The sequence below is a fragment of the Emys orbicularis genome, chromosome 2 (assembly GCF_028017835.1).
Source record: "Emys orbicularis isolate rEmyOrb1 chromosome 2, rEmyOrb1.hap1, whole genome shotgun sequence".
NCBI classification, from domain to species: Eukaryota; Metazoa; Chordata; order Testudines; family Emydidae; genus Emys; species Emys orbicularis.
Window position 1 is genome coordinate 109175480 of NC_088684.1, and position 23668 is coordinate 109199147.

At 39.3% G+C, this 23668-nt stretch overlaps 1 protein-coding gene across 1 annotated transcript in view; it reads right to left on the bottom strand.

Moving 5' to 3' along the window:
• Positions 1-23668, bottom strand: part of CDKAL1 (CDK5 regulatory subunit associated protein 1 like 1) — a 645112-nt gene that overhangs the window by 270417 nt on the left and 351027 nt on the right. The window contains exon 10 of the mRNA XM_065398726.1: positions 3806-3972. Within this exon, the coding sequence (XP_065254798.1) occupies positions 3806-3972 (167 nt within the window). The remainder of the gene's footprint in view (positions 1-3805; positions 3973-23668) is intronic.

Below are 23668 nucleotides of genomic sequence, written 5' to 3' on the forward strand. Positions count from 1 at the left end.
CCCCGCAAGTACTTGAAAATATGTCACAGGAAGATAGGAATTGCCATACTAGATCAGAATTGTGGTCTCGATAGTTTGGTATCCCATCTTCAAAAGCAGCCAACTCCAGATGCTTCAAAGGACTGTTCAAGAAACCCTGGATAGGTAGATGTCAGAAAATCATCTGCTTCTCCACAGTAGGTCTCCTCCTAACTCCTAGTATTTAGAGACTACCTTAAATCCAGAAGCATGAGGTTTAATATCTCTTCCAAAAATTTGTAGTATTAACTATGATAACTTTGAATATCTTGTTATACATATAAATGTCAGATTTCTTTTTGAACCTTGCTAAGTTTTTGGTCTCAATATCTTGAGGTAATAAATTCCAGTTTAATTATATGTTGTGTGAAAAAGTACTTCCTTTTATCAGTTTTGAATTTGCCACTTCATAATTTCTGTGTGTCCCTTGTTGTTGTTGTTTTGGGATAAGGAGAACACAAACTTCCAACCTACCTTCTTTATCACATTCATTATTTTATATACTTTTATCATATCCCCTCTTATTCAATTTCTCTTAATAAAGTATTTTTTTCATGCCCTAATAATTTTTGTCGCCTTTCTCTGATCCAGCTGCAATTCTGTAATATCCTTTCTGAGCTGGGGTGATCAGTACTGAAGTCATACTGCTAATTTATAAAATGGCAATATATTATTTTCTGAATTATTCTCCATCCCATTCCTTATTTATTTGAACATCTTATTTACTTTTCTGATACATTGTTTAGAAGTCTTCATTGAGCTGTCCAAAGTGGCATTCAGGTCACTTTTCCTGAGGTGATATAGTTAGAACCTGTAAAGCATATGGAGTAGTTTAAATGTTTCCCTCCAATGTCTTTTACTTTGCATTTATCAACATTTATTTATATATTTTATAATTACCAGCTTTGATATGTACAATGAACCATCCTGCAAGGGATACCTAGGGTAAAGCTGACGAGTGTTCAAAGCTGCCTTAACATGCTGCCTAAAGCTGCATTTGACCTACAGTGACCTGCTACCATTTAGTCATTACTAGTTACACACCCATAACACATTACAAGCTGAATGTGTAAGCCAGAAGTTATCAGTGTGCCTGATAAATGTTAAATGTGTACTCTTAGAAACTGTGCTCGTTCCAAAAACAAATATGAAGTATTAGAACTTTGATCTGTTTCGATCAAATATATTGCTTTTATTATTAGGTTTGATGTTCTAAATCTATGGTATGTTGACCATAGCTTCTGCAAATTAAATCAACTGATTTAATAAATCTGAAACACTGTAATAAAGATACAATCATAATATCATAAGTAATATTAATGTAAATGTTTATGGAAATATTTCATCTTGGAGGATTCTAAAGTTTTTCAAAAATCTTATACATTACACCCTCATTTATCCAAATGGCCAAATATCCTTCAGATAACTAGGTGTTCAGATAAACAGAAGTGCTATTTTGATCTGGGATCTAGCTGCAGGCTGGGAGGCAGTAAAGCTTCCAGTACAGCTGGGAATGATGGCACTCTGTGCATCAGCCCCTCACCTACGCACCTTGCTGCCCCGTGACTGTCCTGGTGCCCAGGCTGCCTGTCTCGGGCTGTGGCTGGATGCGGCCCCTCAGTGCTGATTCTGGTGTCGGTGAGATCCCTGCCCCGCTGGTCACTGGGAAGCCATGTCCTAGTCTCCATGATCGGGGAGGAGCACTTATTATGTTGCTATGAATACAACTAATTATGCAAGATGCACTTTGAAGTTGACACAATGTTGTAATCATTGAGTGAGTACACAGTTCCACTGGTGTATCATGAATTTTTTGTTAATGTAGTATACCATGAAGTTCATGTGAATGTATTACTTGTGATTTGTAGAGCTATATGGGGGACACAATGTGGATTCGAATAATTAGGATTTTTGGACAAAGGAAATTCTGATAACTGGGAATATACCGTCCGTACATACATCAGTACTTAAATACATCTACCTCTGGAGTGGGTGGCAACCACCAGCATACACATAACTACAAAAAAGTGAGTATGGGCAGAAGATTTAGGCCAGAAACAACAATGCAAATCCCAGCTCCTATAAAAACTGACAACAGATCTTTGAGGTGCCCAACAAATCAGACTCATTTTATGGTCTTATCCCACACTTGCATGGTACACATAAGAAGGATGAAACTTGTAATTCTAGAGTTTCTGTGTATCCCCAAAATGATGCTTAGACAGCTGAGGCTCCTCAGAAGACCTTATCCTGTTTTGATTGATACAGTAGCATCTTTACTCATTATTTTAAACAGCAACTGAGTGCACCTTTATCTGTCAGTTATGTCTATCGACCTTTATGCTTCAATAGCCACCATTGTTCCTAGACCACAAAGCTATCCCTTTATATTCTAGTGGCAACAGACACTTCTTGAAAGATCCTGCATACTAGTATACAGTTTCTTTAGAAATCAAGGCAGTTAGGCTCACTCTCTATTCCTCAGGACTTTGAAGAGCTCACTGGGCACAATGTTAAATAAACGTGGGCTTCAATGCTTTAAGGAACCACAAGTGGAAATACTTCATTTATAATATTTGAGGTAGTGCTGGATGTTCACCTGCTATTTATTTTCATATATATGTAGCTGTATCTGGGTATTGATGAGATACAGACTACAGAAGACTTCTAAGTCACTGCTTTTGCTCCCTTATGTTAGGTTTTTCCCATCATCAATTCATAAGAGATTCAGGAAAATCATTTTGTCACCAGTGACAAAGAGTCCTGTGGCACCTGCCATAGGACTCTTTGTCGCTTTTTACAGATCCAGACTAAAACGGCTACCCCTCTGATTTTGTCACCAGGTACAATTCTTTAGAGAATTCTCTCAATTCCTGCTACTTGTATATTTGTAGTTCACATCCATTCTTCAACACATTGTCTCTGCCTTTACTGATTTATTTTGTTACAAAATGTTCTTTTCTAACTAAACTTTTAAAGTTCCCATTGCTCTCTATGGGAGCCCTGCACACTCACAGGGCAATATTTTCACTTTTATTCTTCATCCTGATGTTTGCCATCTTACGAACACAATGCTGAGTCTAAGGGTACGTCTATACTTACCGCCGAACCCGGAGGTAAGCAATCGATCTTCTGGGATCGATTTATCGCGTCTTGTCTAGACGCGATAAATCGATCCCGGAAGTGCTCGCCGTCGACACTGGTACTCCTGCTCCGCGAGAGGAGTACGTGGAGTCGACAGGGGAGCCTGCCTGCCGTGTGTGGACCCGCGGTAAGTACCTTGTAGTTCGAACTAAGATACTTCGACTTCAGTTACGTTATTCACGTAGCTGAAGTTGCGTATCTTAGTTCGAACTGGGGGGTTAGTGTGGACCAGCCCTAAGAGCGATACAAGTTTTTCTGGGTGCATTTCTGAGAGGTACAAATGGGAGGAAGATTTTGACTCAGGATCCATAGTTTGCTATGACCTCTTCTACTAGCTATTGGAAGGGCTGATTATGAAAGCAAAATCCAAACATCACTACCCTCAAGTTGCTCAGTTAGAGTCCACAATAATATTATCACACTCAAGAAGATTTGGATATTTGATTAATTGGACAATCTCCTATGACAGACAAATGGTTTAACATCTAAAGCCTAATTCTACAAATTTACTTTTTATAATCTGTGACTACAAAAAGTTACTAACAGTCTTAAATGAAGCACTTATCATTCTACACAGGATACCACACTGACTTGATTTGTTAACATCTATGTCAATATGTAAATGATTCTCTTTTTTACTTACCTCCAGATGCTCTAAAATATAGGGAGGATTTGTCATGCCAAGTCTCAGCATAGCTCCCTCAGGAATAACTTCAACCAGCTTCCACAGAAGTGTAGGAAGGTCTGTGCCAATGTCTCTGCCATAAGCCCCTGTGTCTTCGCTGGTCAGCCATATCTCACAAACACCCTCTGTGAATAAAAGAAAGAGATAATTAACAAATCTGTTTTAGAGCTGTTTATTTTATCATACAGCTGCTCACCCTTTTTAATGCAGTATTTCACAAGACTATTATGCAGCCAGGCTGAGTATTCAATTGCAGAAAAAAAGAGGCTTATGCCATGGGTAGTGGTGGGTTATTAAGTTCATTTTATGAGCACCAGAGTGCTACAACAATGCTGTAAATTATCACTGCTGTGGAGTGATTAACATTCACAGCCAATGATTAATACTGTGCTGCCTCTAAAGCAACTCAATTTGGACTTTTACTGCACTCCCATCTTTGAGGCTATCTAGTTTATTAAAAAGGCCAAACAATGCTGCTCAAGCAATCAGTCCATGCTAATGACCATTACTAGCGGCTAACTGACTGACTGGTTAGTTAACAGCCTGCAAAGGCCAAAGGTAGTTAAGGCTCTAACAAGCCAACGGCTGAATGCGGTGATTATCATGTAACCTGGAATAACTATTACAAGCTGCATTCTTTAAATTATACTGTTAGCAATGACATATTAAATTATTCCATTAAAAGGGTAGTCAGTGCAGGATGGCTAAATAGTAGTGTTGAAAAACCTGTTTCCTGGCAGTTAATACTCTATTTTCCATCAATCAGATTTTAGGAAGTAGTGTAGTTGATTTGTATTGTAAAAAGTCTTCCCTTGAACACTGAAATCTGGTAACAACATTCTCCTGCCCAAAGAGAGTAAAGATTGTGCCACTCTTTAATAACAGTTGAAATGAAGAAGACTTCATATGGGCCACTACTATAAGTCTGCCCCTGACCTCAACCTTTTCATAATGCAGAAATGAAGCTGCTGAAGAAATAAGTCAATTAAAAAGGGGGGACATTTTCTTATGCGTCAATTAGATGACTATGATTAACTCAGCGCAAAGTTAAGCTTCTACTACAGGAAATAAAACAAAGAAAAGAAAAGGAAAAGAAAAGTCACATCGACAGTTCCATCCATTAGAAGCCGCATGACTGTGGTTTCAAAGTGGCTCCAACTGGACTGGCAGAGAAAGCTACGCCTCATAAAATTTAAATGTTTTTAATCATTTTAATTTGGAAAATACAAACAAAAACATTGATTTAAATAATGTTAAGACTATGATGCAAACAGAAAAAGCAAAATACTGCTCTCTAACTCACGCTATGTTGAAAGAGAGGTACAACAGTCTGTGTTGAGTGTCAAACTGAACTCTGATTGTTTAAAAAGGTTTTAGAACTATTTATTATTTAAAACCAAAACAATTTACAATATAAACCAAAAATGTTTTATTTATTATTTTGCCCACTGGGATAGCTTCATGAGATGGACTTCTTGTTTTTGTGAGCGTCCTGGTGGAAGCAGTATTGAGATGGTTCTCTCCAGCATACTTCAGTTCAACATAAACAATGCTTTATAATGCACAACATAGTCAAAACTATCAGACAACAATACTGAAATGTCCATTGGAACACAGTCCTCTATGCAAATATGCAGTTAGGCACTTACAAAAAATCCTGTAAAACATCCTTCAGAATAGCATCTGCACACGTTCACAGCCCACCTTTAAAAGTTTGATATCAGATATTAAAAAGTTCGATTAACCTATTTGCAGTTGTTTCTCCACTGCTATATAGCCATCATCCACTAACATTCCATTACATGTACCTACATATCACAGTGGTGTTATCACACTTGCAAGCATAACTTTATAGTCAAATGTCTCAAGAGTTTTACAGTGTGAGTAAATATATTATACACACTCACTACTGGTTTTACAGAAGTTGCTAATATTTTTAGCAATATACTTCACATCAAGCAATGCTAAGCTATTGCAAAGGTTTACTTGCCTGTTTTAAAAAAAATCATATGTATGGTGCAACCAATGGAAAAAATGAATAAAGTAACATTAAATAAATAAATAAAAATCTTAAACGAGTTACAAAAACAGGACATTAGCCATTCTTTTCCAGTTGCTGGCATTCACCAAAACAACAACATGAACATTTTAAAGTGATCAGACTGATTTTAATTTATAATTTTTCCATCCAAATTGTTCCATGTTTTTACCCTCTGAAGAGGATTGCTGGAACACTGCCTTGCTGTTGCCAGATGAATGTGAAGAAAGAATGTCTATGAATAGGAATGGAAATAACATTCAGGTGGAAAACAACCACCAGCTCTTAAAGCTGCATAGGTGGGACTATTAGCCCCCTGGTGGGCTGAAGCTTCAAATTAAATCACATGAAAAGGAAGCAGCTGTAACAGTAAATCAGCAACAACAGGAATAACTGTCTTGACTGCTCTGCGATCAGGGTGCTGAATAAAAGGCAATGGGCATAATCCATGCTCAGACAGGCAAAGGCAGGTACATAATGTAGAAAAAAATACTGTACTTTAGGAAAACCTTCTTTCCCCAATTTCAGCCTTGCAAAAGGGATAAGCAAATCATGAAGGCTATTTTGAGTCCTAAGCCTTGAAATCTATACAGCCTGGGTAAATCAACCTAAAGCTCAGCTCCTATGTCACAGCTCTGGAGTGAATACTAAAAGGATCTGTTAAAATGTTCATTCTAGCCCTCTGGACTCAGAGGCTAGGACTCAATTTCAAGAAAGACACAGAAGTTCCCCCCAGGTCCCCCAACTTAAGGCAAACAGGGGGAGTGGAGAATATGATCCCTTCTTATTTGTTTCTTATACTTTATTTTTTTTTCTTCACAAAAAATAAATCTTCTGTGAAAACAACATTCCCCGGTGCTGCTCAGGATCTCTTTTTAAACACACTGCCTCATCATGTGCATTATTTATTTTTTTCCCCTACTGAATGCTCACTTCATTAGGTCATCCATCATGCTGTTATCTGGGTAATTTTAGTGCTAGTAGAAGCAAACTGACCTCTAAGAAAGAAATACAATCCAAAGGGCAGAGAAAAAAATTCTTTGAACACATTACAGATCTTAAACTCCATTATCGTTATACCCAAATAATTACAAATCAGTCTTCAGTCACAGCTCTTTTCCCCCCCACCCACTGCCCCAGCACCCGCACCTAGCACAAACAGTAACCTTAACAGCTGGATTCATATCTCTGCTCTCCTGTAAGTGGAGATGACTGAGAATGGAAAATGTATGAGAACATAAAAGGTGAATACTAAATGAAAGATGTTTTGTGCCTAACAGAACATTTCACTATAAAGAATAGGCACTGCAGAAATGTCTGCAATGAGTTTTGACTTTGCTTTCTCTAGAGTAGTCCAAATGAACTCTGTCATAGCTAATGGTGTTATTGTTATAAGCCATATCTTTCCATTTTATATATTTCTAGAAATCTTCTTTCCCCAATAATACAAGTTGAACTGTCTTCAGCATATTTTCCAGATCTAAAAACATCACTTTGCTTTTTGTGCTGATTGTTATATACAGCATTATCAGTTTGAATAAATGATACCTAAGTCTGTCTCTCTCTCTCTTTATTGTGGGGTGGAATGAATGCATCTGCTCCCACTGTACTAGTCTGCCTAAACTGGAAAAATTCCTGCTAATATTTTTTTTTAATTATTCTATTCACTCACCACTATCTGCTTCTTCTGTCATGTAAGGATGATATCCAATTATTAGTCTAATTAGACATAGCTAGAAAAGCTCCCCCCACCCCCCAAAACACCATAGACTCAAACTGAAAGCAACTAAAATTAGATCTGTAAAATCGTAGCTATCAGTTAACAATTATTCAATGAATCTCACAGTGATTTATGCTGTTATCTGGTAAGAAAAGCAATAAAAGAGTACCAAAAAGCATTCACTTTTCTTATCTCTCTCTTTTTAAAAGCTTTCCTGTGAGATTTTTCTAATGTGAACCATAGTGGTTTTTCCAGCAGTGTGATTCTCTGCAGGTTGTCACAGTGGGAGACCCCTAGCACTGACTTTCTCAGTAGCCCTCATACTCCTCTCAATATCTGCCTGACCTTGCTCTTCCTTTTCCAACAGAGAATTCTTTTAGCAGCCTGCAGTGCTGTCCAGACCACAGAAATTCCTCTTTCACTGTACCACAGAAATCTCAAAGACCATTTGCCAAGAAGAGGCCTGACTTAAATGTTCGTTAAAAATTGCCTGCAGACCCAAGCACAATCAATCTGAAGCTGCTCACGCCTTTAGAATTCACCATTGGCTGAACTTCTGCCTTTTTATAGCCAGATATTGACAGAAAGCCTTGTGAAATGAAATTCACTTTAAATGTTCTCATTGTTCAGGTTGATTTTACACCACATAGATTCCTGATTCTCTTCAATTATCTGAAACACCCCTCTTCCCTCCTCACTCATTGACAATGCTAGGGGGAAAAAAATCATTAATTTACTTACAACATACCCATATTAGGCACTCATTTAGCCTGGACTTCATTGGACTACTCGTGTGTTTAAGGCTATGCATGTGACCTTGCTGAATCAAGACCTTAATGTAGAAAATATAAAGATATCTTTATGCATTTCAAATTATTGCAGGCCTGCTCATAATGTATTACAGAGTAGTGTCAAAGTAACAATCACAATCTATTTTTTCTATAAAACGATGAGACTCAAGGTAAATAATAGCCAAACATTTTATGGCTTCTTAGCAGGCCCAACAGCAGCTCTTACCTTCAACAGTTGTGTGTTTTCACTCATCTGTATTGTTGTCGAAGAGGAGCACAGTGGCCTGCTCTCACCTTCTACTGGCCTACAGCTCCTGAAGATGAGGGTGATCTAGATTGTATTGGGAAATTGGGGAGATATGAAGGGGTTGACTCACTGCTGCTTCCTCCTTGTGCCTAGGTATGGCATGGCAGCTCTCTTCCCACTGGGAGTCTCCTGCTAACAGTCACTCCGCCTCTGTGGTCTGTCTCTTCCTTCAACCTGACCCTCTGGTCAGATCACTCCAGGGCAGTCCATGTCTGTGAAGCCCTTTCCTCAGACGCTGAGGGCTGAAGGTCTGTTCTCTTCCCTGATATGCCAACAAGTAAGCTGGTCTGCTCCCCTTTTAAGCTCCTCCTCCAGCCTATACATGCCTTGCAGGTGTGGCAGGACAGCTGCTTGAGCCCTGAGGAGTTCCTTAATACCTTGTTGTCCTGTATGGGGGATGGCACCTAGGGAACTAGGGCCAGAAGATTTTTTTCTGGGGAGAAGTTGCAGGGAATAATTAGCATTTGGTGAGCTTTTCCCACTTTAAGCTGAATTTGGAAAGCATAGGCTGGAGGGACACATACCAGTGCATAAGCTAGGGGTTCGTGTCTTTCATGGTGTTTAACCATCCCAAAAGGACATGATCAGTGACAAGCTTAAACGGATTTCCTGAGAGATAAGATCAGAGAGACTCAACAGCCCATTTCACAGCCAGTCATTCCTTTTCTATCACAGAATATGCCCGTTCCTGAGGGAATAGTTTGCGGCTCACACAGAGTACAGGTTGTTACACTGTTTGCTTCCTGGGACAACATGCCTAGTCCCACTTCTGAGGCATCAGTTTGTAAAGTGAATCATTTTGAACAGTCAGGATTGAACAGGACAGGGTCTTTGAATAGGTGATCGTTCAACTTCTAACAAACCTTTTTGCAGGCTTTTGACTCATGAACCTTCTTGGGGCTACTGTCCTTAATTAGGTCTGTGAAGGCAGCTGCTATTTGACATGAATCATCGGTAGTAACCCACGAGCACCAAGAATCTTTGAACCTCTGTTTCTTTTGTGGTTGAGTAGAGCACGTTTCAAGGGCCTAGATTTCATCCACGAAGGGCCACACCTGGCCCTTCCACAAAGTATATCCCAGGTAGGTGGCCTCTTCTTTTCTCATCTTACACCTTGCTGGGTATGCAGTTAGCCCAGCCATCAGCATGGCCAAAATTCAGTAAAAATTTGTACTAGGTGTTCTCCCCAATCTCTGCTGTCAATAATCATGACATCTCCATAGGCTGCCGCATATAAGCCAAGTGGTTGAAGAACTTGATTCATGAGCTGTTGGAATGCCACTGGGGCACTGTGGAGGCCAAAGGGCATAGTCCTAAAATGATATACGATAAGCGGTGCAGTAAAGGCAGTTTTCTCCTGTGATTCTGGCATGAGTGGAATCTGTAATATATCAGGCTTTATCCAGCAGGTCTAGTAGTTCATCCACTCAGGACATGGGGTAAGCATCGAATTTGCTTTGACTTGAAAGCATTGACCTTTCCAAAATCTATGCAAAACCAGATAGTACTGTTCGGTTTTGGGAGCAATACAACCAGACTTCGCCAACTGCTGCAGGATTCTTCCTGCTTCAAACGTGGCATGGATCTCTTATTTCATAGCATCCTGCATTTTTGGGGGGAATGCCTGTGGGTTCACCCAGACAAGTTGCCCAGGCTCTGTTCAAACACAGTATTGCATGAGAGGAATCTGCTCTGGCCAGAAGACAAACACCATTGAGAAGGCTTTTACTAGGCTTCTCACTTAGGCCCTCTGCTATGGGTGGAGGTTTACTTCCAGCTGTATAGGGTCTGAGTCCAGTGAGGTGGGCACTTGGGATACCAGCTCGGGCTCAGGGGGCTAAAGAGTGATAAATAAGCTCTCCCATTCCTTCGAGGGCGTCAGAAAGTTAATATGGTAGGTCTGAGTTAGCTTCCTTTTGTCAGGCTGCCTGATCTCATAGTTTACTAGTGTGACTAGGTGGATTATTTCATATGGTTCTTGCCATTCAGTGAATAACTTAGACTCTGCACTCAGGAGCAGAAGTAGTACCCGACTGCTTGGCTTAAATACGTGGATATGAGCCCCTTTGTTCTAGGCTTGTTCGTGGGCTTTTTGAGCACCAAGGAGGTTTACTTTGGCAAAGGTTCCTAGGGTTTCAAGTCTCTCCCAGGGCTTCAGTACATACTGTACAACATTCTCAGGCTTAGGAGACTGTTCCGCTGAGATTTCACGGACCAAATCAAGAATCTCCCATGGCTATCTCAAGTATAAGAGTTCAAATGGGAAGAATCCAGTAGATGATTCGGGAACTTCTTTAATAGCACATAACAGGGGAGGGATCAGCTGACTCCAGTGATGGAGGACCTTAGCAATAAACTTTTTAACATTCTTTTCTGAATTATTCAACCAGACCACCTGTTTGCAGATAATAGACATATGTAGACTTTATTTTTAGTAGATCACACACCTCCTTCTATGGCAGAGACAAAGTTAGTGTCTTGATCAGTGAAGATCTCCTTAGGTACCCCAACTCTGGCAAAGACTTTTAGCAATTCTGCTGCAGTAGTCTTGGCACTGAGGGTGCGCAGTGGGATTGCTTTGGGATAGTGAATTGCATAATAAACTATAACTAATGTACGTTTATACCCAGTTCCATTTTTTCCATCCCTGTCCTTTCAAATGGGATGCCTATTATGGGGAGTGGGACCAGAATGGCTTTTCTTACTCCTTTAGCTCCTATGAGTTGGCATTTTGGATAGGAGCAGTGGACATCTTTAACTTCTTGATGAATCTCGGGCCAATACAAGTGATTCGGAATCCTGGCCAGGGTCTTCTTGTGACTGAGGCCTGCAGAGGGAATAGCATGAGCTAGTCACATGACCTTATGCCTATGAGACCAGGAAATAAGAACTTCACCCAGCCAGTCTTTCTCCATCCAGTACAGTCACTCTGCCAATAGCTGAAATGGAGGTGTGGGGGGCAATGATCACTGTGGGTCTATTACCTTCTTTTTAACCATCTGCAGTTGCTCACAGGACTGGCTCAAGGTTTCGTACTCCCTCTAATCCTTCATGAACTCAGTCGCTCTAGTTAGGCTGCCCCCTCACACTCCTGTAGGTGGGGCCAACATAATTTCATTGTTAGGTGGATCTTCTGAGGGAGCTTCCCTCTGGCCATATCCCTCCTTCTCCAGGGCTAACTCCTCACCTCCACCTGCCAGCATCACAGGTTTTGGGATCCCATCTTGCAGGGTCCTCCCTTCAGTTAATCCTTCCGGCATCTCCTGCATTGTTTTAAATCTCCTCAGTACATCAGAGAAATTTTCCCAATCCTGATGCAAGATAATGGGGTAGGCTAGTGTCAAGGCCAGCCCCGCTACAAGGGACTCCATGTTTTCCCCTACAGTCAATTGCACACGTGCACTGGGATAGGATTTAACATCTATGTGAATATAATGTAGAAAGATAATTTCCCCAGGGGTCTCATGGTTGGGACCAAGTAGTCCTGGACCTGGGTCTGCCCACACCCGGAATCCACCAGGCCTATCACCTCTGTTCCATTTATCCAAACAGGGACTGTTACTTTAACCAGGGCTCGCTTATGGGCATGAGCTTCTGCCATCCACACCTGTCCATACCCACACTCCATATAGGCGCACTCATGATACTAGTGACCTGGACAGCCACACAAACAATAAACCCCACTGCTGGCTGAGCGGGTGCCAGCCCTGAGCCAAATGTGTGAAATAGCCCTTCCCTATGTTGCTCATCTGTTCCTAACTCTTGGCTTTCCTGCAGAGGAGACTGCAGGAGTCCTAGGGGCCTTTGTCAGACTGGGGTCTTAGATGCCAGGGTTTCCCAACAGGGGCCAGTCCAGGGCCTGGTGACCTGCTTGGTCCCCTCAGAAGCTGGCCATGCAACTATGCTGTCTGATTGCCGATTCCACTCTGTGGGTTTTCCCTTGTATCAAGGGGCGCCGTTGGCCCCAGGTGGTCACTTGTGTGACGCCCAAAGCTGTTTCAGCAGCTCGGTAGTTTTCCATCACTGGATGGCATTGGCTAGGGACTCCGGTTGGTGTTTGAGCACCCAGTGCCTACTCCAGCTGGGTCTATATGGGTAAACTGCTCCACCACAATAAGCTCAGCCACCTTGACTCCAGTCCAAGACTCCTGCTTTAACCACCTACAGCATAGGTCTCAATTTCAGGGCCTCCACACGGGGCTGGGCTCCCCAGGGCTATTTCTCCCTCAGGAACCAACCTCTATTGTAAGGTTTCCTCTGTGGTATCAAGGTAGCAGAGTATAATCACTTTCACCTGGGCGTAGTCTTGGTCAGATGCTGCATCCAGCTTCCAGTATACAGCCTGTGCTGGTACCATCAGGTAAGGTGCCAATAGGATGTCCCACTGGTTGAGTAGACACTTGGATGGCATCGCCACTCACTCAAATGTTACCAGGAAAGCCTCAGGGTTGTCCTTGATGCCCATCTTTTTAAGTGTCACTGGCACGAGGGAGTGAGGCACCAGGCTTGAGCCTACAGCCCATGGAGGGGAGACACTGAGGCTGCATCAGGGTCATTACCCATTGGACCAGCCTTTGCTGCTGTCCCTGCTGTTGTGCCCCTAAGTCTCAGGCCAGCTGTTGCTGCTGGGCACCCATCTGCTGCAGGAGCTGCAGTCATCCATTTGAGAAGATGCTTTAGATCCCTTCTGTCCATTCTACCAAGCCATACATTTAGGTCTAGAATTTTCGACCATTTGGGTCAGTCAGTCTAGGGTGAGAAGAATGCCCACATTCTCCACCGGTCGTGAAGGGATTGACTCACCACTGCTGCCTCCTTGTGGCCAGGCATGGTGTGGCAGCTCTCTCACCACAGGGTGTCTCCTGTTGACATCACTCTGCCTCTGTGATGGTCTGCCTCTTCCTGTGACCTGGCCCTCCCCTTCCCCTTCTTGGGGAGTCCGTGAACAAAAAGCAAGGGGCAGTAATGCAAATAAACTCAGTTAATAGGAAATAGAGGGGAATGATTCCCTCTGAAGGTGCATCAGAATCTAACCCTCCTTTCGCTCAGGAAGGGGCCACCAGGCAAGCGGTCATCTGTGAAGCTCCTGCCTTCAGTCAGCCCTTTCCTCAGAAATTGAGGGCTGAAGGTCTGATCTCTTCCCTGATCTGCCAATAAGTGAGCTGCTTTGCTCCCCTTTTAAGCTCCTCCTCCATCCTGTGCATGCCTCGCAGGTTTAGCAGTTCCACCCTGTCCAATATGGGGTTTGTATACCCCATCGCAGGTGCGTAGGCTGCTTCTTGAAAGAAACCTGATGCTGAAAGGGGTTATCAGGTCCTTTCTCCTGAAGAGAACCAGGAGTGAGAAGACTGGTTCAGCGATTCATCCATAAATATCCTCTACCACAGGAAGGAGCCGTGGTTGGATGGATAGCTGGGTGAACTATTATTATTAAACCTCAAAATGGATTGAGGAAAATCAGGGTGTTAATACAGGAGTCTCTCTGAAGAGCCACTTCCAGGATTGTAATCAACACCAGTTTAAATATCTTTTAAGAACGTACACTTTTTTGAAGGTTTAGCTAGTACTACGTAAAGCCCTGATTAAAGACAGTGAATTTAGTAAAATTCCTAAAGCAGCTTCCTTTCATCCAGTAGTTAGTGAGGACAGCAGGAACACTAGTATATCTGGATCAAAGATAATTCTTTCTGAATGTTAATGCTGGGTTACAAGAAGTCTGGATATGTTTAAGGCTACAGTTCTCCAGCATTTATTAATTTCATTTTGGGGAATTTATTTTTAGCATTTTTTAAGATTTATGTAGTTGTCCAAAAAAATCGGGTGTTTTCAGGGCTCTCTCTTTGTATATGGTGTAAAGAGTAATGTATGTTATATCCATTACTCATCTACTGTAATGAGTAATCTCTCAGTAATGGTACCTTACACATTTTAACATAGTACTACTTCAAAGAGCACTATGTTAAAGCACGCTAGGGAACCTTTAGTGTGCACCAGCAGGGTCTATATGGACCACTTAATGTGCAATGCACTACTGTACTTTAGACTCACAACCCCATAATCCACATTACTGCTTCATGCAGACAAGCCCTTAAGTATAAGTAACCATTTCTGGTGTTGGATAAACACCAATTTCATTTAAAAAAAATCGGGGGTATTTTTATCTCTGATTACCGGTTAAAACTGAAATTCAGGAGCCCTAGGTAGCATCTGGATAGATTACAAGAATCTCTAAAGGAGGACAAGTTTCTCACAAGGATTACACGTGCATCAGAGACTTCAGGAAATGGAGAAACACTAACATTTTTCTGGTCTACAAACATTTTTTTTTAGTTCAATCATTTTTGGAACTAATGTAAGTGAAACTCACTAGAAGATTACAGAAGAAATGTAGCAGAAAGGAGTGATTTACCTCCTAACATAAGAACAGTGTTGGAAATGTGTAACTGAACATATAAGAAAAGCACTATTTTTTAAAAAGTGACTAAAAGTACATGAATTCAGAATTTTCTTGGGTATCATTCACCCTACTAAACTAAGAATAGATTACATTGGCCCAAATCACATTCTCTGGACATCCAAGAATCATTTATTATACTGAAAGTAGAAGTCTCAACAGATGTTCAAAAATATTACTGTGGAAGATACTGACACAGACTCAGTACAATTTGATATCCTAGAAGGATCTATTTCACTCAACTTATTAACAAAATACTTTGAAACTGTTTTGTTGTTTTGTTGAGATGACTAATTTATATGTAATGCTTGCCTAAAGAAGTGATTTAAATTTTATAGAATGAATTAATTATTGGATATATCATCTATTTATGGTATCCAAATGTCAGATATTTTAAACTGCTAATCAGAGGTAGGATTAATACACTTTTACTATGGGATACGAGTTAGCACTTGCACCAGACTATTGACTACACATCTCTGAAAGGTTTGGACAGCATTTGTGAGGCTCCTTCACCAAGCAAGAACCTATAGTTTGTTCTAAGGCTACTTTCCTCATTAAAAGGCATACTTTGGACGTTAACCTCAAGATTTCTTGTACAGACTGGTCTGCCTGGGTATTTACTTTATGTGATTTTGTTACTGAAGATAAATGAAAGTCACATCACCCATTGGCTTCCTACACCTAATGCTGTATTTGTCAAACTATTATTGGAAGACAATACTGATATTTACATGACATTTACATTTTTATGTCAGAATTAATGATACATTTGAATTTGTGAGAGAAAATAGGTTTTTCTCACAATTTTATGAAACAATTTTTGTACCTGTTGGATTCCAGTTCAGTTTGGGAAGTGCTTGTTTAGTCCAATTCCTATTTTATCTGACTCAAGGCCCACAGTTATGCCACTGCGCATAACAGCATCTTTAAATTCAGAATTCAAAAACAGATTGAGAAAACTCAGATTTATCATTCACAGTTTCTGATGAACAACTATTCTGACAATTAGTCTGATTATTTCTGATATATTTTAAAAGGTCAGAGTGACAGCGTCCCACTTTTTTAGTCTTTGGTAGGTTGAGAAATATGCCATTAATACAGGCTCCAAACAGAAACATTAATCACAGCTTCTGTCCCTTTAACTGCACCAGTAATTGCTTTTGCAAATGGCAAGGCATGCCCTTCAACTTCTGGTTCGATTTTTAATTCATCTTCCCCCAAAGTGAAAAACAAAAACTTCAGCAAATATTTTTGTTTATTTTTTGGAAAATGAGCAATGTGTGTGCCTTCTTATGTGAGAGTTATCATCTTAGACATAAAAAACTAATTCAGAAAACAGATCATTTGAACTCATCCATTTACTTGATGTAAAAATCAAGTAGTTACATAATAAATTTAAGTATGCTAGTTACAAGTGTTTCCAGATTTTGGGAACTAATATTTAAAATATGACTGTTTTGCAAACCAATTGCTCTACCACCAGATTTAAAAAAATTAAATTAGCTATTTTTGTTGAATTTATAAATATAACATTTTTATATGCTCACTTTACATATAGCTCTATTGTTTTTAGAGCTATGCTGGCATCTGCAGCTATACTGGTGAATAAACCAAAATGTTTTGGCATAACAAATGTATCATTTTAAGCTGTTGGTCTTAGACAAAAATAATAACCACCACAATATTAAATCCACTTTCATTCAAGCAGGAGGAAAACATGTTGCTAAACAGAGAAGGTTAAAATCAGTAAAAACTATTTTCATGTTTCTAAGAGACTAACAATAAGGGAATGTTTAAAAAATTACACAAAGCCCTTTAAAAAGTTCGTTATATTTTCCACTTGTGTAGCAGTTAGGCCTGGGAGATCATTAAATGCCAAATGGAGCATAACAGGTTTCTTTCCCCCACAATGCAAACCCTTGTACTTGCTTTAAAAAGAGGTCATTCTACCCCTATAGGGACCTCCACTTCTATAGACTAATGCTAGAGCATAAACTAAATGCCCTGTCCTGCACATTTTGGAGCTATAGTACATTAACAGAGGGGAGAAGAGAACACTATAACTGGTTGCTTGCTAGCCGCAAACAGCATGATGTCTATACTCATTATGAGTCCAGCTTCGCTCTGCTAAAACAAGAGAAGACCCTACAGGGAATCAAGAAAGACAGTCAGGTTACACAAGTCTGCTCAATACCAACATTGCAGCATTAAGCACCATGCTCTCAAGGAGGATTAATGACACCATATATCATAACGATGAATTGGGTTTTGTAGCCAGTCTAAAAGACAGCAGAGAAAGATTTCAGGAAGAGTAGAGGAGACATGTGTCTGAGTTTCATGAGTTGGTCTTGGTATCTCAAAAACTGAGGGTAGAGGAAGATGACAGGGCTCTGCTTGTCCTTTGGCTACCTGCCTATGACCCTGTTGTTGCTGGGTATGTGACACACATAGTCAGTAGTCCCTTTTCAAAGTCCACTCTCTTCTAACATACAGAAAATGATTCAACTCTATCATTATATTGACAAATGCCAAACTTATCAAGTTTGGGTACCTGAACCTAGACTGTCTCCTGGGGGACAGAATTAACCTGCCAATTAAATGAATTAAAATTAAGTAGCTCTACATGGTTATTGAATTGGATACAGCTTATTCACAGCGTATTTTTAAAGGCCTGTTTAACTGGAACCTATTACCTCCCAATATAAAACTAAGTAGAGAATTAAAGAAAGTTTTCTTTCTATACCATAAAAACTCCGTTCCCCCCCACCCCAACCCTACACCAAGTATGGATTATTGTGGATACTACCATAACAACATTGCACACTATGGACAAAAGCAGCAGAGTTCAGATCAAGTTTTGAACACTCCTGAATTTGGATCTACAATTTTGGTGGGCCCACGTGTAAAATTCAGATCCAGGGTCAGATTTTCAACATCCCCATAATGTCTAGAGTGATGGGATGTTTTGGTTTGGGTCCATTAGCTGTAATCCTATACTATGTTGTTTAAAATTTTAAGCACAGACACCCTTTAATGATTCATAAGGAAACAAATTCCAGAAACTGCGTATCTTTTTGTAGATTTGATACCTGTTATAGGTAGCTGGTGATATCTGCAAGGAAAGTAAAATAAAAAAAGATAACTGGTTACATTCATGTAACATATGTGAATTTTGTTCCAGAGCATGGAGGACAAGACAGCTGTTCAACAGCTTTCTTCAAAATCACAAGCAAATTTTTCATCAATTTAAAGCTAAACGCACTATCATTTATTATTTCTATTAACTACTTACCAAACAAACATTAAAGACAACAGTTTCAAAACTGTAGATTCAAGTGTGGGTGGTGAGAAATCCTATGTTTATGATTTAACAATTCATAAGTGAAGTTGAGTAATATATTCATTGTTCACTGTGTATGCTGTCTGTTTAAAAAGCAAACCATGGTCTGACAGTTCTGTTGTAGGTGAAATATCAGGTGCAAGGGGTCATGTTCTGTAAGAATTCAAGGAAGTGTTCATGGGCTGTATACACATTACAGGATACAGTGATAATTAACTGAGGTTTTGTATTGAATGACCATCACTGTAGAACTAATGAGTGTGAATTTAAAAAAACATGTTTTTATGGAAACTACCTGAATAATTCCTAGGATGTAACATTGTATACAAAGATTCAATCTACTGCAAATGTTTGTAGCTAAGTTAAACAAGCCTCAGAATCTCGGTTTATGATGAGAAAAACTTATACACCTTAACTATTATAGTGGCTTAAAGAACATTTCTTTTTAAAAACCATGACTGATTATATTATATTGGGTCAGAATAAACCATTGAAATGGACAAATTTGATCAAATAAAGAAAAAAACAGATTACAGAGACTTTTGTGAGTATATAGGAATAATTAATCAGTCCCAATTTCTGATCTATTATATGTAACTGACTTAGGGGAAAAAATCATTATGAGCTTGTTAAATGTGCTGATAACAACCAAATAATAATAATAATATGAAAATAATAAAGATGTAGTATGAAAAATAGCAAGGGGTTGCTATTTTGGTGCGCTATGAAAATGGTAAATGGCATTTAACTCAAACAGCAACACGGTATGGTATAATAATACAAACAATGCAGCATGAAAAAGTACTTGTAATAAGGGAAAGTTTATTATCAATTCTTCTGTATGACACTGGGAAACGAGAAGACCACAGCAATCAGTATTTCTGATGACGAAAAGGAAGGTGAGTCTTTGGCGGAAGAAAAGGGAACAAGAACTGGAAATTTCAGAGGATCCTTTTGAATAGGAGTATGGCGGGAGGGGCTGAGGCAGAGAGTCCAATCACTGAATTTCTATCTACAGTGTGTTAATGTATTTTTTTCTTACAACACTAATTCTCATTCTGCATTTGAATATACCTTTTGATGAACTGGTTATGTGTTAACATAGTAATACAAATTAACTCAAAATTAAAAAGATTAACTTCTACCTGGAAATCTTCATTTAAACAAAAATCCACAGTACAGATGCTTCATCTGTTCAACAGTGGAATTCAAACAACAATTCAATCACTGACAAAAATACTTGTTTATTCTATACAACAAAGTAAAGTCTCAAGAGCATAATATTTCTTGGAAAAATACACCTCTTTGTTGGACTTTTTATTTTTAATTTATACAAGTCTTCCAATGTTATATAGGGCCATCTCACTCTGTGTTGAAAATGACCATAATCTGTTTCTTACATCCATTAGAAATACTTCAACATCCAATTTGCTGTGAAAGGCAATCACGGTAGACATGAACCTTTGTATTATCATAAAAACTCGCATTTTGAAAAAAAACATGTAGAAGATATTATGCTATTCTAATTTTATAACAGCAGCACATCTGCGTTACTGCAGCCACGGGGACACCATTAAAGAAGACAGGACAAAAAGTTAACACACATGCCTTAAAACCTTCTTTTAAAAAGATATTCCCTAATGCTGAAAGATGCCTCTTCCAAACCAGGCCTTAACACTTCAAATGCCACTTCCCAGCACAGAAACAGGATATCATTACCTTCTCTGTTGCTTCCTGAGCTGGCAATGCTGTTTAGTCAAAAGCACCTCATGTCACTCGACAATGGCCCTGTTTTAAGAGACATGACCAGGCTGCCATGACCAGGGTAACAAACACCAATTTATAAGTGATTAGAGAGTGTGTGTGTGTGTGTGTGTGTGTGTGTGTGTGTGTGTGTGTGTGTGTGTGTGTGTGTGTGTGTGTGTGTGTGTGTGTGTGTGTGTGTGTTGAGGGGACCGAAGGGGGAGGAGAAGAGCTTCTGAGGGGGTTGAGTTTATTGTGGGTGCATGCATGAAACTGACACAGAAATATGGAATAGCATAGTGAGACAGATCAATGGCTCATTTAGACCAGTATCCTATCTCTGTCAGTGATTTCTGTCTACCACATGTTTCAGGGGAAGATGCAAGAAACCTTATACTAGACAATAACAGAACTGGAGAAATTTCTTACTCCCACAAGCTGGTAGCTGTCTTATAATCTTAAGCATGGAGATTTCAGAAAAGACACTTTAAAAGATCCTAGCAAATGTACCTTGGCTCTTTGTGGGCAGGAAGGATTGTGAATTAACAAGAATTCTGTTCTTGATAAGTACTATTGATAGAGCAGGATTTTGTTAAATTTTCTCCAGTCCAAATATTGGAGTTGTCAGGAAGACTAGAAAGACGACTCATTGGGGATATTTCATGAAACAGAGCATCATGTTGAAGAGTATGGACTGAAGTTTTTCTGGATTATACGTCTCCCTCCCCCAATTATTGGTAATTTTTTTAAGAAATAATTTTTCAGAAGCTTAACTTTTTGTGCCTTTCAACATTAACAGTAATGTTGGGTTAGCATTTCTGTAGTCAATCCACTTTTTAGTGGTTTTGTAATTTGGACATGAAAATTAATTCATGGTTGAAATGTAGCATTCACAGGCCCATGAATAAACTCTTTAAATAACCTAGTTTTAAAACAATCAGTGTAGCTTTCTGAGAAGGCTTAAGCAAAAAATACTGAACTTTAAAAAAGTGTCAAAATCAGATAGTTATAAACATTAAAAAAAAACCCTTCAGTTTTAAAAGGGTATATGATCTGATAGCTTGAAGGGGTGAATCTTTGCATATACGAATGGATTGTTATAAGAAATTATGCATAAACCCTCTTTAAAACATTGTAGTACACACATCTATATTAATGATCATGATGTGTACCACCACTAGGTAAGGAATCTAAATATAGATCTACATAATGGACCACTCCTGATCAATAACAGCTGAAAAAGTATATAGTGTATGCAATCATTTGTTCAAGGCTGCAAAAGAATCAGTGCATCTCAGGTACATTGTTTTTAAGTCCAAAAATTGTTTAAACAATATTAGGATAGCCAGGATATCTAGTGGCAGAGCTTGAAGTCTGGGGTGCTTAGGTAATTCATGAAAATAGAAATGAGGCAATTCTAATTAAAGATATCTTTCTACACATATTTTTCTAACATATCTTACATCCCCTTCTCTCTTTTAACTTGTACAAGAATACAAATGTTCAATTATATGATGTTTTTAAACTACTTTTTCTCCCAAGGAGAAACAAATGGGATGCATTAAATATGAACTGGATCTGATCATGCATTGTGGTGAAAAAAATTATGACCGAATGGATGAAAATGCTTCCCTGGAATCTACAAACCTCTGGAATTAACTACAGCACCTCAACCCATTTACTGCATGTTTTGGTGCCAGAATGAAAAAGCCTTTTAAAAAAATCTATTGGAACACATGAATTCAAACAGAAATTAGAAAAATGATGGTATTACTCAGTACTAACCTGAGACCGGCACAGAAAAATATACCGAAACCTTTTATAACCTCTTTCAAAAGAAGTGTATTTATTTTCCAATGCTGTACATATTATCAATAATTAATGCGAGATTACAATGAGGTTCCCCTCATATATTTAGATTTAGAAGTATTATTCCAACACCAATCTTAGTTACAGTGTATTAACTTGAATTAGTCACATGTTCTGAAAGAGGAGAGAACTATTGAATAGACTGTGAGCCTACTTGTTCATTTGTTTTTTAAACACCATAGGATGGGCACTCGCTAGGAATTGGGCTGTTAGATCCTGATAAGGTTAATTGGGTCCTCCTGTCTACATCTACATGGAATCAGATGTCTTTAACCTAATTTTTATTTAAATAAAACTTTTGTTTGCTTATGAAATGTATGCAATTACTATTTTAAACTACAGACCTTAGCAATTTGCTTCTTATAAATATAATTATTTATAAAACTATATTTTAGTTTGATTATTCCTATATTTAAATAATAGAATGCTACAAAAATCAATATTAATGGCCAGTTACATAACTTAATAAAACCTGTCAATATTCTTATTTACTAGGGCCCCAAACAATTCATTATGTTTGAATGCATACCTCCAGAGTAATAGTTTTCTATACATTCTGTGTATGTTTGTTTCCATGCATGAGAGAACAAACATTCAGAATATCTGATGGTCCTAATTTTATTTTCATGTCTGTTTCAATGAATTCAGCCACAACACATACTCGCCCTCTCCCACACCCCACCGGTGTGGACAGTGCTATGCCAACAGGAGAGCGCCTTCCACCGACATAGCTGCTTCTTCTCACGGAGGTGGATTTATTATGCCAGTGGGAGAGCTGTCTCCTTTTGGCAAAGAGCTTCTTCACCAGACACGCTACAGCGGTGCCGCTGCATCAGTGCAGCTGCACTAATGTAATGCTGCTAGTGTAGATTACCTCTAGATGATTATGTGTTTATCTGCCAGACTTGCGTACAGAAATCAGATGACAGGTTGGAGCAAATGCACATTTAATTTTGCATCAAGAAATGGTTATTTTAATTTTTGTCTATTCACACAAGAACTTCTGGTGGCTTTTCGGTGAATACTAGTGAGCAACATGAGCTTACAATAGGATGGACTGAAACTCTGATGCAAAGTAAGAGCAAAAAACCCACTCCATTGTAGTTTGGATAAACAATGTAACACCTCCCACTAAAAAAATGAAAAATTGCTATTGATACAGAGAAGGAGAACTCATATTAAAGTGTTTGCCTTATTAAAAATAGGATCCCAAAACAGAAAGGTCTGGGATGCTAGACACAAACTGCATTGTGTCTTACAGAAGTGTCAAGTCTCAGCAAGAGTCCAGTTGCTGAAATGTTGCCAGTCACATCAGATACATATAAGTTATATTTGGGTTAAATTTAGAGGCGAGAGCAACAAGGGTGATGTTGTGATGGGCGTGTGCTATAGACCACTGGATCAGAAGTAGGAGGTAGACGAGGCTTTCTTCGGACAACTAACTGAAGTTTCCAGATCACAGGCCCTGGATTGGGCCAAAAGAAATCTGATGAGCTTCAACAAGGACAAGTGCAGAGTCCTGCACTTAGGACGGAAAAATCCCATGCACCGCTATA